This window comes from Trichomycterus rosablanca, chromosome 12 (assembly GCF_030014385.1).
Source record: "Trichomycterus rosablanca isolate fTriRos1 chromosome 12, fTriRos1.hap1, whole genome shotgun sequence".
Lineage (NCBI taxonomy): Eukaryota > Metazoa > Chordata > Actinopteri > Siluriformes > Trichomycteridae > Trichomycterus > Trichomycterus rosablanca.
The window spans coordinates 4,867,269-4,884,283 of record NC_085999.1 but is presented as its reverse complement, the minus strand read 5'-3'; the positions used below and the strand labels follow the sequence as shown (position 1 = coordinate 4,884,283).

Below are 17,015 nucleotides of genomic sequence, written 5' to 3'. Positions count from 1 at the left end.
TGTGATGGCAGCATTAATGCAGAAAAGTACATTGAGATCTTAGAGCAACATGTGCTGCCTTCAAGACGTCGTCTTCTCCAGGGATGTCCATGCATTTTTCAACAAGACGATGCAAAACCACATGCTGCACACATTACAAAGGCGTGGCTGAGGAAGAAGAGGGTACGGGCACTGGACTGGCCTGCCTGCAGTCCTGACTTTTCCCCAGTAGAGAATGTGTGGAGAATTTCTGATTTGGGGTTGTAGAAGGATTAAAACTAGATATTAAGAAAACATTAAATAAATGAATCCCTAATAATTGTTATTATTTTTTGGGATTATATAACAATATATCCTTGAGTTATATCTTACCTCAATAAAGTAATAAAGTAATAAATAATAGGACTTGTAAATTTGACCATAATTCATTCTAAATGTGTTAGGACTACTATTTAACAACCAATATGTTATTATAGTATTTTGCCAAACCCTGGCAGTATTTGAGTATTTGATTTACTTTTTTAAACTTAACATAGACAAACAGTCAAAATCTGACCTCTGAATAATCTTAGATCTTAAAAATACATATCATAAAGTGTGGAAGTGTAACCTTGATCTGTTCAGCGATGTCCTTGCCAATCCAATCAAACTCACTCAGCACTGTTGTAAAAAATATTGCCTGCTTGATTTAGGTGACAGAAAAGGGCTGAGAAATCCAACCAAGTTCAGTCTAATAGTGATTTAATATAAAATACAAACATGTACTAAGCTGAAATCCAACTCAGAACATTATTAACCATCGTCAGAGGTAGTGTGTAAAAAATATAATATCAGGATCCCATTACACGAGATTTACTGATGGATTGCAGCTGGGTCCAATTAAAGACCAACATAAAGTATCATTCACCCAGCTGTTTTGCCTCAGCCATACTATTGCTTCACCATAAATTCCAGCTGTTACACACAGGGTCCAGCCTGCTATAAGATAAGAAGTATTAAGCTAATTGTCTAGGAATACAGATACTATGCATTTGCATCTTCCTTTACAGCTAGGCAACCTGACATAATATACCCATCTTTTCCCCTGAGTTTTCACCTTAGCATGAGAGGAATAAATCAGGTCTGCATGAAAGAGCTGGCATAATTATGGCATGCCAGGAGCTTTGGGGTTGGCATTTGCTTTCCATGGACCAAACTGAGGGGCAGTTGGAGAAATCCTTCAGGTGATTCACAAACTTAACACATTGTACCTTGTTTCCTGTACATGTTCACAATGTGCAAATCAGTAATAGGCTAGTGTGTTTATAAAAGCTACAATGTGTTAAGTTTGTGAATCACTTTGGTCCATGGAAAGCAAATGCCAACCCCAAAGCTCCTGGCGTGCCACAATTATGCCAGCCCTTTCATGCAGACCTGGTTTAGTCCTCTCACTTTGCAGCTAAGGTGAAAACTCGAGGTAAATGTTTTCTGTATCAGAAGAAGTTAACATGTCTGACACCTTAGTAACGATAAGGTAATTTAATAGAATTAAAAATATATACATCTGCATGCTTTTTATGACACCCATGCGGGCAGTTTTTTCCTACATGGGCTGTTGGGTCATTGCATGTTTTGTCACTCCTAAGCTGATTCTGGCATTAAGGGCAAAAATAATCAAGGGATATAAAATGTACAGTCAGTACAAGAGTTGGTTGTTAGGAAGAACCTCACATGTTGTTGTCTGATGTTGTCTAAATGGACCAGACATACAATATGTAGCCAAAAGTATGTGGACGTCTGAGCTTGTTGAGCATCTTACTTTAGAACAATGGGCAATAATGGAAAGCTATAACAGCTATAACAGCCTCAACTCTGTGTGAGTTCAAGCACTGATGGTGGACGAGAAGGCCTGGTTCACAACAGACATTCTGATTAACCCCAAATGTGTTGCAGGGGTTAAGGTGAGATCAGTCTTTACGGGCCTTGTATTGTGCACTGGGGCACAAGAACATAAGAAAGTAAATGAGTTTGTGTTGAATGGGTTAAAATCTTAGTTTAAGACATGTACAGGTTAGATGAAGAAACACTGCAGTATCTCTATGATGTGCCTTGTCTGACTGTTGCAGAGCTGAGAGCAGGAAACAGAGCATTTCTTACAGACATTTTAGATCTCACATAAACGTGTTAAAGATGACAAGTGGAATCTAGTAAAGTTCCATGAACATCCTTGTAAAGCTGCTCGATTGTGTCACCACTAAGGACCTATAAACTGTTTCAGTGTCAACTCAAATGGTTCTTTCAGGAGTTAGTAATTACAAACACATGATTATAGGTGTGGAGCATTCTTGTAACTCTTTTGCGATGCTTGTCATTTAAATTTAAATTATTTAGCATTTTCATGGATTCTCACTGCGAATCTACACCAAGGGGACTGTGAGGACTCACAGTGACACACCTAGGTTTGGCTGCACCAGAATGAACAGAGAGTTATTGGGCTAAACAAGGAAAGAGATGATTACACATACAACACTACATCTGAAAGTGATGATACTGACCTCAGGCAGTTTTATACATACACTGTAGCCTAGTACTAACTGGCACATTGTAAACACAGTTGATTGATATAACTGATGTCAAATGTATACAGACAAAAAGTAATTTTTCTGTGACTGATTACACCACAAATTATATATACATATACTTGTATATGTATATGTTGTATATTATTTAAACATTCTTTATACATACCCATGACATATGATGTTTAAAGAAAATATGACTTTATCTTATGCAACAGCTTTCAAACCCTTTAAATGCTTTAAAAACATTTTAAAAAATAGTTGCTCTTCTTTTATTTTCTTGTAAAAGATGTAAACCGTGGCTGAAAACAAAACGTCCAAAACATGCATCTATCACTTTTGTGGTAAAAACAAAGGGTACATTAACTGTCATTTTAGTTCATGCCACAGAGTCACCATTCAAGCTCAAGTCTGGATTGTGCTAGGACACTTGACACTTCAAAAAGTTTTGGTTCTTTTGTGTTAATCAGAGGCGACTCTGGATCGTGGTCTTGCTGCAAAACCTTTGATATTATTTTGATACTTTTTTCTAATGAGTGAATCATGAATGCTCCCCAAATCTGAGGCCTGTACGGTTTTAGATGTTCATCTGGGTTCTTTTTTTATTTTCCTGGTTGTGCCGTTGATGTGTTTTGGAGGAATTTTGGCAGGTTTGCCACTTCTAGTAGGATTCACAACTGTTCCAAACTTTCTTTATTTGGACATAATGGCTCTCACTGTGCTTCATGTAAAAATGGCCCAAACTGATATGTGTTGGGTGTTTTTTTCCAGACTTTTACCTAATCGTGGTGTAGTGTAATGCGTGTTCTTTAGCCTTTAACAATACATTGCTAAAAGGATCAGTTTAAATGACGATTTGATTCAAAAGGCCTGCAAGTAATCAGACTTGTGTGTTTTAAGTCAAACCTAGCTATTTTTACCCAATTGCTATTTGGGTAATTAGCAGATTCAGTAACCAAGAGGGGCAATCACTTTTTTACACAGGCCCAGTTGGTGACATCAGTAAAGGAAATGAAAACCTAAAAGTATGTACCTAAAATGTATTATGCTAGAAGGTGTAACATATGCAAAGTCTTAAAATAGGATGAGTAGTTAGAGATGACTGTTTGAGTTTTCTTTCAGACTTTACCTCTGTTCCATGCACTTTTTAATGTGTACAGTCAAACTATTAGTGATAAGAAAGACATTAGTAGGCCATTAAAGAAATTTCTGTGTCACCAAATTAATAATATAACTTGCTGTATGTATATTTTGACCCAGCATATATTAAAAAACACAATTCATGAAAGAGAGTTTTTTTTCCTATTTTATTTATGCATTCCCATTTTCTCTTAATTTAGCGTAGTCAATTTGTCTTTCGCTGCTGGGGGATCCCTGATTGCAGTCGAGGTGGGTATATTGCTGCTCACGGCCCCTCCGACCCGCATGCAGCCCTTAGCGGAACCCTTTTTTACCCATGCATTCTGCACAGGCGCCTCTCTATCTGCTAATCCTTACACAGCGTTTGAAGACACCACCCACATAGTCTAGTCATCCCACCCTAACAGAGACATGTCTGCTGCAGGCACTGCCAATTATGCCTGCTAGATGGTGCCCAGCCGACCGGTGGCAATGCCGAGTTTCGAACCGAGGAGTTCAGAATCTCGGCGCTGGTGTGCCAGCGGAATATCCAGCTGCACCACCTGGGCACTAAAAGAGAGGGTTTTTATTATTATTTTTAACAAAGATAACTTACAGGACAGCAACAGCTGCATAACAGTCAACACCTACAGTGCCTTGCAAAAGTATTCAGCCCCCTTGAACTTTTCGACCTTTTGCCACATTTCAGGCTTCAAACATAACGATATGAAATTGTAATTTTTTGTGAAGAATCAACAACAAGTGGGACACAATCGTGAAGTGGAACGAAATTTATTGGATATTTTAAACTTTTTTTAGAAATAAAAAACTAAAAAGTGGGGCGTGCAATATTATTCAGCCCCTTTACTTTCAGTGCAGCAAACTCACTCCAGAAGTTCAGTGAGGATCTCTGAATGATCCAATGTTGACCTAAATGACTGATGGTGATAAATAGAATCCACCTGTGTGTAATCAAGTCTCCGTATAAATGCACCTGCTCTGTGACAGTCTCAGAGTTCTGTTTAAAGCGCAGAGAGCATCATGAAGACCAAGGAACACACCAGGCAGGTCCGAGATACTGTTGTGGAGAAGTTTAAAGCCGGATTTGGATACAAAAAGATTTCCCAAGCTTTAAACATCTCAAGGAGCACTGTGCAAGCGATCATATTGAAATGGAAGGAGTATCAGACCACTGCAAATCTACCAAGACCCGGCCGTCCCTCTAAACTTTCAGCTCAAACAAGGAGAAGACTGATCAGAGATGCAGCCAAGAGGCCCATGATCACTCTGAATGAACTGCAGAGATCTACAGCTGAGGTGGGAGACTCTGTCCATAGGACACAATCAGTCGTACACTGCACAAATCTGGCCTTTATGGAAGAGTGGCAAGAAGAAAGCCATTTCTCAAAGATATCTATAAAAAGTCACCTGGGAGACACACCAAACATGTGGAAGAAGGTGCTCTGGTCAGATGAAACCAAAATCGAACTTTTTGGCCACAATGCAAAACGTTATGTTTGGCGTAAAAGCAACACAGCTCATCACCCTGAACACACCATCCCCACTGTCAAACATGGTGGTGGCAGCATCATGGTTTGGGCCTGCTTTTCTTCAGCAGGGACAGGGAAGATGGTTAAAATTGATGGGAAGATGGATGGAGCCAAATACAGGACCATTCTGGAAGAAAACCTGTTGCAGTCTGCAAAAGACCTGAGACTGGGACGGAGATTTATCTTCCAACAAGACAATGATCCAAAACATAAAGCAAAATCTACAATGGAATGGTTCACAAATAAACGTATCCAGGTGTTAGAATGGCCAAGTCAAAGTCCAGACCTGAATCCCATCGAGAATCTGTGGAAAGAGCTGAAAACTGCTGTTCACAAACGCTCTCCATCCAACCTCACTGAGCTCGAGCTGTTTTGCAAGGAAGAATGGGCAAACATTTCTGTCTCTCGATGTGCAAAACTGATAGAGACATACCCCAAGCGACTTGCAGCTGTAATCGCAGCAAAAGGTGGCGCTACAAAGTATTAACGCAAGGGGGCTGAATAATATTGCACGCCCCACTTTTCAGTTTTTTATTTCTAAAAAAAGTTTAAAATATCCAATAAATTTCGTTCCACTTCACGATTGTGTCCCACTTGTTGTTGATTCTTCACAAAAAATTACAATTTCATATCGTTATGTTTGAAGCCTGAAATGTGGCAAAAGGTTGAAAAGTTCAAGGGGGCTGAATACTTTTGCAAGGCACTGTACATGAGCTTGTTGGAAACCATAGGCATTCTTATGAATCCCACACTTTTGACTTTACCATTTTGACACTGAAAGCCAAGATAAACCTATTATTAACCTATGGTATAAATTACATTTGTGAAGATGTTTTGTATTTTAATTATTCTGTTGCAGAAATTGAAATCCCAAGACAAACAGTACACATCACTTACAAGGGTATGTAAACATTTGACCTTAACTGTAAATATACTGTGTCACATAACTACACTTCCAGACTTATTATTATTAATGACTTTGACAGATGAGCTAAATAACTGTAAATGTATCACAGGCTAGGGACTGATGCATAACAGTTAGTGTTGACGGCTAAATTAACTGTCATAGTTTTGAATGAAATTAAACATCATAGTTTTTTTGTTTCTTTCTTTTCCTCATCTACTCTCTCACACTCCCACTCAGCTTTGTGTTAACGTTTATGACCACACAGACCAAGCCGCTGGGTCCACCTCCACAGGGCAAAGCCCTGCGTTTTATATAGAAAGCACTAAACGAGAAAACAAGCTGAGATCACGAACGTGAGGAGCAGTGAGGAGGGTTCAGACTGTGCGTGTGAGACTCTTGGCTGCACTGAGAGTCATGCTGAGATTTACCTGCCAATCCTTCACTGGCTTCTTTTACTACCAGTGGTTTTTGCTTCCCAAAGTTTTTTTACTGCTTTCTGTTTGGTCTTTTTTTCACTAACATCTTTAAAATGAGATTGGAATTTTCATAATGTGGTTGTCTGACAACATTCTGTTCCAGAAATTGTAATTGCAGCCACCGACAACTAACTTCTACGCTGTTCAACTAAAATTGTCATTCAGGCATTTGTATAGATTAATGACAGATTAAATAAGAATCATAAACAAAATTAGTTTAGACATATTTTTGGACTAATTGTCCATAATTAAGTAAGAGACACTGCAAATTGATAAAGATAGTTTAGACTGAGTATCAAATAAAATAATTTAACATTTCTATGCTGTTTGGATTTGTCTCTTCCATGACAAAGCCCCAGTCTCTTGGAAACAAGGGATTCATGAATGGTTTGATGGGTGTGAAAGTAATATGAACCACATGCTTTGGCCTTGTTCACCAGTTCTCAGCCCAAAGGAAGATTTTGGACCAACATGTTAGGTATCGCTTTTCATCATCACCATCATAATCAAAACAACAGCTTGAACAAATATATTTCACTACACTGGTGTTCCATCTCCCCTACAGTTCTAACTTCTAGACTATGTGCCAAACCATTGTGTAGCTTTTGTTCTAATAGCTTTTGATAACCCAGCGACTTTCTAATAATTTTTTTTATTTGTTACTTATCTGTATATTGTGGTTTAAGAAATATTTGCTTGTTAGCCACAATTTTTGACTCTTTCTCTACCCTTAACAATAATGGAAATACCACAGTAATGTTTACCAGATATTATCTGCTCAGTGGAACATTCTCAGAATCATGACAGTGATACTGTAATAGCAGAAGCATAATAGTGTCTGTTTTGGTTGTACAAGAAGTTTCACGAGCAGTTGTTTTGTTTGGCTTAAAATGACAGTTAACTACATATGTACTTAACATACAACCCCTAGATCCTAGATGCCTCCAAACCCAGAGAAGTCGATGCCGCTTCTGGACATGGATAACATAAGTCTTCTTTTTTGCACAGTAATAACTCTGTATTGTAGTGCTTGACAAAGGTTTGCCAAAGTAATCCCTTGCCCACGTAGTTATTGACGCAGTGCCATTTGAGGGATCGAAGATCGCGGGCGTTCAGCTTAACCTGCACCCTTGGCCTTTATGCACTGAAATTCCTCCCGATTCCTTGAATGGTTTAATAATATTATGCACTGTAGAGGGAGAAATATGCAAATCCCTTCCGATCTTTCTTTGAGGTTCATTGTTTTTAAACATTTCAATTATTTTCTCCCACATTTGTTGACCAACTGGAGATCCTCTGATCATCTTTGCTCATCAAAGACTTATCAAAGACTTTCCTGGATGCTGCTTTTGTACCAAACCATGATTACAATCACCTGTTTGAAATCACATCATTATTTAGTTTTTTTCACCTCATTACTAGCCCTAAATTGTCCCCGTCCCAACTTTTTTTGGAATGTGTTGCAGGCCTGAACTGCAGGAATGGATGTATATTAACAAATGAAATGAAGTTGAGCAGATAAAACATTAAATATCTCAGGTTCATCCTGTCTGCAATCAAATAAAAGTCAAAGTAAATGTAAGGAACACTGCATTTTTATTTTATTTGCATTTTCCATACTGTCCCAACTGTCTGGTTTAGGGTTGTACTTTTTATGCACAGTATGCAGACATCACAAGTCTCCCAGAAGTTCCGGGAGTCTCCCGTATATACATAGCGGCTCCCTGATGCCCGCAAGTCAGATAAAATCTCCCTTAATCTAGAACGAGCGGCCAAGAGCGACACAAACGCGCACGCAGGCGACACAGACTTTTTTCCCCGATCGCGTATTAAATCCGTTATCTGATATACAATCTAGTGCACTATGTAGGGAACATAATTAATTATGTAATACACTATCTAGTGCACTATGTAAGGAACACAAATCATCATCTAGTTATACTTTCTAGTGCACTATGTAGTGAACATGAATGCGTTATCTAATACACTATCTAGTGCACTATGTAGGGAACATAAATCTGTGATCTGATATACAATCTAGTGCACTGTGTAGGAAACATAAACCAATTGTCTAATTCACTATCTAGTGCACTATGTAGGGAACATAAATTCATATCTAAAATACTATCTAGTGCACTATGCAGGGAACATAAATCCGTTAACTAATACGCTACCTAAAGCATTATGTAAGAAACATAAGTCTATTATCTAGTACACTAAGTAAGGAACATAAATTCTTTTCTAATATACAATCTAGTGCACTATGTAGGGAACATAAATCTATTATCTTTCACACTATCTAGTGCACTGTGTAGTACACATTTATGTGTTTGTGATGCGAACAGTTAGCTTAGTAGCTCAGTTAGCAGCTCCTAAAAGTTCTGTTATCTCCCATATCCTTTGTTGTGTGTGAGGTTTTTTTTTTTGGGCTTGGGGGTTCGGGGTCGAGGTACGGTCCGGGGGTACCTCCCTGAAATGAGTTTTTGCAACTTGGGGATGTCTGCAGTATGTATTAATTCTCTATACCAAATGTAAATTTACAGATAGCTGTCTACACTCTTTTGTGTCAATCGTTTCCTAAAAAACACATCACAATCTCAGTTCAAGATTAGTTCCTTTTGAGTTCATCTTTGTCTTAAATATGAGAAATTTTAGGGGCCCTTAGGTTCTTGTATTTGCTTAAAAGTGGTGTTGGTCTGACCTCTGCTGTTCACCACGTTACATTGTCTTTTTCACCAGCAGGGGGTGGATTGATGTATTTTTGTAAGAGGCTTTTACTTGCTTTATCAGTCCGTTTTTGCACTATTTATATTTACATTTTAGCTGACTTTTTATCAGGTGTGACCATGTACAATCCCAGGAATTAAAGGTTAAGGGTTTTGCTCAAGGGCCCAACAGTGGCAACTTGGTACTAAGTTATTTACTAACCTACAACCTATATCAAGCTTGTGATTTAAAGATAACTTGCAGTAGATTTTGGAGCAATGACCACAACTTAGCTCAAATTGTGGGCAGTTGTAGGCTAGCGGTTAAGATACTGGACTAGTAAGCAGAAGGTTGCTGGTTCAAACCCCACCACTTCCAGGTTGCCACTGTTGGGGCCCTCAACCCTCAATTGCTTAGACTGTATAATGCAAGTCGCTTTGGATAAAAGCGTCTGCTAAATGCTGAAAATGTAAATTAAACACTTGTTTTCTGCACATTTCGAGTTTGAATTTTAGATTACATATATAATGCGATTAGTTTAAATTCAAGCATAACATTTAAAGCTAAATAAAGTTCAGAACACGTTTCTGTTTGTTAGTCAAGCGTGGTGACTTTTCCTGTTTGTCCCTCGACGCTTTCCATGCCTACTTTCAGTCAGCGTACTACCGTACTAACTAGTATGCTACTGAACAACACTATTACTGAAGTAAACGGTGGGGCGTCGCTGTGTGGTTAATACTGTTTAGTACAGAAGTATGCATTAACAACAGGGCGCTGTCAAAGCGAAACCGCTGTCAAAGTTTGTTTTTATTTCCAGCAACGGATCTAAAACTCAGGAAATAAATCAACAATGGTTCGGTTTAATCAGATTAAAAGTGTTCTGTAAAAGCTGCACGATTAATAATGATAGAAGACATGTAAGTATTCATGTATTCAGACTTTTACCAGCCTGTGATACTTTCAGGTTTGTTGTATTAGTTTGTTTACTTTAGGTAAAGTTGGTATAAAGTGACTCTAATGTTACAGTATGAGCTACACAGTTACTATCACATGCACAATACCTGTTTTAACATCCAGTATTTTATAATTTACTACTTTTTAATCAGCTAATGTACAGGTCACGGGATTCCGTAGTGTTCTGTATCAGGAACAGAAATCTAAACGACTTTAGGTAGAAAAATGCACCAAAATAATAATAACCAAGTAACTGCTCATCTCTCCTACACTTATATAGTCATCATGTACTGCCAAACAATCCAAACACAACACCACCATTCACATTTCTAGTCTATAGTCAATTATAATAATGTTATCTCACATCCTGACTGGCCACCATATGACCAAAAGTGACAAAAGTGTTTAGTTTCCTAATCATAAAGTTTATAGTTTGTAGTTTGTTTGTTTGTTTGTTTATTAGGATTTTAACATCAAGTTTTACACTTTGGTTACATTCATGAAAGGAAACGGTACTTATTCATTACACAAGGTTCATCAGTTCACAAGGTTATATCGAACACAGTCATGAACAATTTTGTATCTCCAATTCACCTCACTTGCATGTCTTTGGACTGTGGGAGGAAACCGGAGCACCCGGACGAAACCCACGCATGCACGGGGAGAACATGAAAACTTCACACAGAAAGGACCTGGACCGCACCACCTGCGGTTCGAATCCAGGACCTTCTTGCCGTGAGGCGACAGTGCTACCCACTTAGCCACGTGCCGCCCCAGTATAAAGTAAAATAAATATTTATATAACAGACATTTTCATTTACAGGCTGTCTGAGTCTGTCATTAGCATTTACATTTTCAGCATTTAGCAGATGCTTTCATCCAAAGCGACTTACAATTATGACTGAACACAATTTTGAGAACCGGCAACCTTCTGATTACTAGTCCAGTACCTTAACCACTGAGCTATCACAGCCTTCATCAATGATACTAGGTGTTTCATAATAATATACAGGGGTTGGACAATGAAACTGAAACACCTGGTTTTAGACCACAATAATTTATTAGTATGGTGTAGGGCCTCCTTTTGCGGCCAATACAGCGTCAATTCGTCTTGGAAATGACATATACAAGTCCTGCACAGTGGTCAGAGGGATTTTAAGCCATTCTTCTTGCAGGATAGTGGCCAGGTCACTACGTGATGCTGGTGGAGGAAAACGTTTCCTGACTCGCTTCTCCAAAACACCCCAAAGTGGCTCAATAATATTTAGATCTGGTGACTGTGCAGGCCATGGGAGATGTTCAACTTCACTTTCATGTTCATCAAACCAATCTTTCACCAGTCTTGCTGTGTGTATTGGTGCATTGTCATCCTGATACACGGCACCGCCATTGGATGCACATGGTCCTCCAGAATGGTTCGGTAGTCCTTGGCAGTGACGCGCCCATCTAGCACAAGTATTGGGCCAAGGGAATGCCATGAAATGGCAGCCCAAACCATCACTGATCCACCCCCATGCTTCACTCTGGGCATGCAACAGTCTGGGTGGTACGCTTCTTTGGGGCTTCTCCACACCGTAACTCTCCCGGATGTGGGGAAAACAGTAAAGGTGGACTCATCAGAGAACAATACATGTTTCACATTGTCCGTGGTTTTATGTTTTTTGGATACAATCCGGGTTAGCACCCGAACATCCCTTTCAGACAGCTTCCTCTTGCGTCCACAGTTAATCCTGTTGGATGTGGTTTGTCCTTCTTGGTGGTATGCTGACATTACCCTGGATACCGTGGCTCTTGATACATCACAAAGACTTGCTGTCTTGGTCACAGATGCGCCAGCAAGACATGCACCAACAATTTGTCCTCTTTTGAACTCTGGTATGTCACCCATAATGTTGTGTGCATTGCAATATTTTGAGCAAAACTGTGCTCTTACCCTGCTAATTGAACCTTCACACTCTGCTCTTACTGGTGCAATGTGCAATTAATGAAGATTGGCCACCAGACTGGTCCAATTTAGCCATGAAACCTCCCACACTAAAATGACAGGTGTTTCAGTTTCATTGTCCAACCCCTGTATATACATGCTTTTTTCTAGTTTACATTTACATTTTCTGCATTTAGCAGACACTTTCATCCATCGTTGTGACAGTATACAATGTGAGGTGAGGCTTGAACCGTCCAGTACCTTAACCACTAGGCTACAACTGCCTAGGTCTTAGTGTAATATAAGGTCTTAGTGTAATATAATATATTTACATGTGATTTTTTTACACAACTTCAAATGAAATATGCAACTACAACAAGAGCCACACTTAAAACCAGTCAAGTTACATTTCCTTTAGAGTCTGTAAATACAGCAGGAATTAGTGTAGCAATCTTCAGTACAAACAACACCACATGTTTACAGTATGGACAAAATAGATGATTTCACACAGATTAAGAAAACAGACATTTAAGAATAAATTTGTGATTTTTTTTTTATTATTCACTTCACTGTTGTTTTGCAGTTAAGAGAATTTGTTTTTCCTGCACACATTCAGTACCATTATACCTTATCTACAAGTTATTTTAACTATGATACTGATAAGGGTATGACAAAAATAAGAGTGTTAAAGATTTTGTACAAAATTGGTACAAATTAATCACACATTTCTTCCACCTTTAGAATACTGTGACCTTGCACCTTTTAATATAGTAAGTAAAAATAAGTTAATGATTTGACCTGATTAATCCCCTTAGTGATGGCTTAAACACACCAAGGCCGAAAATGAGAAACTGACCGCTGGCAGTGTGTGAAGATGCCAGTCCATCTAACAAACTGATGGAGACCCAAAAGAAGTAAGTTGAAAGTAGGGCATTAGTTAGTATGATGACGCAGCATTAATAATTAATTAGATAGTTATTAGAAAGTTAATAGAAAGTTAATATTGTTTACATGCATATTAAGTTCACATAAACTTCATTCACACATTTTTAAAAATGATTTAGTACCAAGCGTCTGCACAAAGCTTATAATGAGTGTATCCACCAAATAGTTTTTGAGCATGTTTTCTGAGATGCTCATGTTTAAGCATCTTAAATTAACATAGCATTTTCATCTGGTCAATCATGTGCAATACTGTATGTGTTTAACAGTTGTAATGCACAGTATAAGCTTACAATATCACACACACACATTTGTCTACGAAAATTACAGACTGCGTTTGCTTAAATTGCACTTAAATGCACAGATTCATACATTTAAATACTGTAATTTAACCAGTTATTGTGCAAATTGCAGCATATCGACTTTAACCAGTTAACATTATGGATGCTTTGTACATTATATTAAAGTCATTTATTAATGAATGGCTTATGTTTTCCTGTGCAGCTCTGAAGAGAAGGAATGCTCCCGAGTGAGGGGTGTAACCCACAGGTGGCAAGGCTACTCATCTTCTGTTGAACCAGTGCCGCTGCTCCTGAGTCAGCCTGTGCGTCAGGCTGCACTAGGGACCAGCCATGGAGTTCTGCTCACAGAAGGTACATCCTAATAATTTCAAAATCAGATTTACTTAATGGTAAGGTTAGTTATTTTACTTGCAGCACTAAAATATATAAAAAAAAGAAAAACAAGAGACAAGTTTTTGGGACAGATATTGAAGAAAAAGTAAAGCAAATATTGTGGAACTGCATCATTCAGTGGATCAGGACCAGAATTATTGAGATATTTGTTAAAATCTTGTTATGAATGAGTTAGATTCAGCTGACTATACAGACGTGCCAAAGTCTGAGGCCACCAATGAACATGTTTGTCATTTTTCTTGAATTGAAAATGATGTTTTTTATTGCAAATCATACAGCATTACAATTAAAATGTAAAAACTACTAAACAGCAAGTAGGCTCACTTGTACTCCTTTGTACAAAATGTCAGATTGTTTTGAGTCTTAACATTTTCATTGAGAAGAGTTTAAGCATGTGGATTTGATTTGCTTATCAGAAACTCATTTAAATAAATACATCTATTGTTTACCTATTATAAATATGACCATGTCAAATACTAGAAGGCTGGGCTAGACGAGACGAAAGGGCGGACACACACAGACATGTTTAACAGTGTTTAATAACAAAACAAGACTAGACAAAGGTACAGAAGACAGAATTATACAAGACAAACAAACATGTGACCTATGCTAATGCTAAATGCTAACACTAATCTAAACACACATGAACAAGGCTAAACAGGAACTAGACTAAAACAGGACTAAACATGGCTAACAAATAAAGGCAGACAGGCAGAGGCTATCAGGCTAACTAGCAAACCAGACAGACTGAGACAAAGCAGACTCCAAACCAAATTCAAAAGCACCAGCGCGAGGAGCAAACAGACAGGAAAAAAGGCAAATCAAATCCAAAATAGTCTCCAAAGACTGGTCCACCACTGCCTTCTTTTATGTCCTATGCTTCCCCTTAAACAAGATGCAGCTGTCGGTTATTAGCATCAGGGGACCAATCATCATAAGGGGAGTTGCTTCACTGACAACAAGCTTTACATGTGCTCCTGGAGAGGTGGGCGTGGCAGGTACACCTGAGTTCCAGAAGCACATAGAGGCTGGAATCATGACACTATGAAATTATACATTTTACTTCATATTGTTATGCTGATTGTATGATTTGTAATAAAAAAAATTCTGTCAAATTTGGGACAGTGCAAAATAAAAGTACTTTTACCCGAGGTTTCTTATGGTATATACTATATACCACTTTTTACTCTGAACTCTTTATTACTTCTTGTGTTTTTAAGACTCAGATGTCCTTCTTCCCCAGGTGGCCTCGTCTACTGCTTTGGAGAGCTTCCATGGAGACGAGACCTAACTTCCCAGGCAGTGGAACCCATCCTTGAGAGCACTTTAACTGACCTGTCTGTGGTTCGTGTTTCTGCAGGCAGCTTTCACTGTGGGGCCATAACAGACAATGGAGTGGTGTACATGTGGGGGGAGAACTCCCATGGTCAGTGTGGTATCACTGGTTTAAATCTGGTTCCTGATCCATTTCCTGTTAACATTGTGGATGATGACACTGTACCTTCAGAAGTGGTCAAGATCCAGGATCTGGCCTGTGGTGCTCAGCATACATTAGCCCTTTCAACGAAGCATGAGGTTTGGGCCTGGGGAAGTGGCTGCCAGTTGGGCCTTGTGACCACTGTGTTTCCAGTGTGGAAAGCACAGAAGGTGGAGCACTTAACGGGGAAATATGTGGTGCAGATTGCCTGTGGCGAGTTCCACAGTTTGGCTTTGGTTCACACACTACCCCCTTCAGGGTCCAGTCAACAGTCCTTCAATAAATGTAACCACTGCAAACAGTCACTTTACACTATGATTGACAAAGATGATCATGTGATCATTTCTAACAACCATTACTGTCCACTAGGGGTGGAACTAACTGATGCAAAGCATGATCAAGGATCAAGGCAGGAATCTCCAGCCTTGACACCAAAGGAGATCCCAAAACCTGATCTCCAGAACTCCACTGGGTTGTCTGATGCTTGCCTCTCTCAGGAAGCTGTAGATGGATCATACAGTAATGACACTGAAACACCAGCAATGAACGAACCAGCTCCAGACAGTTCCAGCCCTCCACTTCGACACCTTACCAATACCAAAAGCTCTCTTTACCCAGATGAACAAGCTGTGAAAGACTACCTCAAAAGGATCTCTGACCAGTCCATCTTAGAGCAGTTTGAGACTCCTTCCAGGAAAGGCTCGCAACCACCTAGCCGTCAGACATCTCTCAAGGAGCAAAGTAGCAAAACCGTATTATCATCACTAGCAACCGTTAACATGAGCAATGGTATTGAATCCAAGCTTTTAGATTCTGCACCAGTTGATTTACAAGAATGCAATGCTACAAGCTTATTTTTAAATAGCCACACTGGTCTGTGTACCTTACCAGTGCGAGATTCTGTTAGTGATGAAGACTCTGAAGACTCCGGTATAAATAGGGTCAGTCCTTGTGACTTTTTAGCCAGTAATAGTTTTGAGGTCTCTGATGAAAGTGTAGTGACTGTTGGTAACGATCAGTGTTCAGACAAGTTCCTAGAAGACAAGAGGAGTGCCAGCCTGTCTAACATCCTGATTGAGGAAATGGAGGAATCTAATCGCAGAAGATCATTACCCAACTTGCTCTCATCAGGTATTTTAATTTTTCTTATTATAATGTTGTTAACTACTGGCTTTAATTAGGACTTTGGTCAATGGTAGTAGAGTTATTTTAGAGTTACCATCACTTTTGGACATCCCTTTCATAACCATTGGCATTACTATAGAGTTAAAATATGAATTCATCCCAGAAATGATCAGTGGGATTGAAGCAGCGGTTCTTTAGAGGATGGTGGTTCTTACACACCACACTATGTCTTAATAGATTTTGCTTTGTGTACGGTGCCTTTGCTTTAAAGTTGGAGGCATTATTTGGTGGCATGTTATTTAACTTATCACCCACTTTTTCCTGGTCACGGTCACAGCGAGTCTGGTTCCATTAGGAAATCTGGTTCCAATGCAGGAATATCTTACCGTTCTAGTGCACCGATCAGCCATAACATTAAAACCACCTCCTTGTCCATCAGCTCCTTACCATCTGTTTTTTGCATGCTTTGTTAGCCTGTTTTCACCCTGTTTTTTAATGGTCAGGACCACCACAGAGCAGGTATTATTTGGGTGGTGGATCGTTCTCAGCACTGCAGTGACACTGACATGGTGGTGGTGTGTTAGTGTGTGTTGTGCTGGTATG

At 39.1% G+C, this 17,015-nt stretch overlaps 1 protein-coding gene across 8 annotated transcripts in view; it reads left to right on the top strand.

Moving 5' to 3' along the window:
- Positions 1–10,131: 10,131 nt before the first annotated feature.
- Positions 10,132–17,015, top strand: part of als2a (alsin Rho guanine nucleotide exchange factor ALS2 a) — a 36,078-nt gene continuing 29,194 nt past the window's right edge. For all 8 annotated transcript variants that reach the window (XM_063005492.1, XM_063005490.1, XM_063005491.1 and 5 more), the window contains exons 1-4: positions 10,132–10,212; positions 12,989–13,087; positions 13,620–13,768; positions 15,054–16,418. In XM_063005492.1, coding sequence (XP_062861562.1) covers positions 13,071–13,087; positions 13,620–13,768; positions 15,054–16,418 — 1,531 coding nt within the window. In that variant the 5' untranslated portion in view covers positions 10,132–10,212; positions 12,989–13,070. The remainder of the gene's footprint in view (positions 10,213–12,988; positions 13,088–13,619; positions 13,769–15,053; positions 16,419–17,015) is intronic.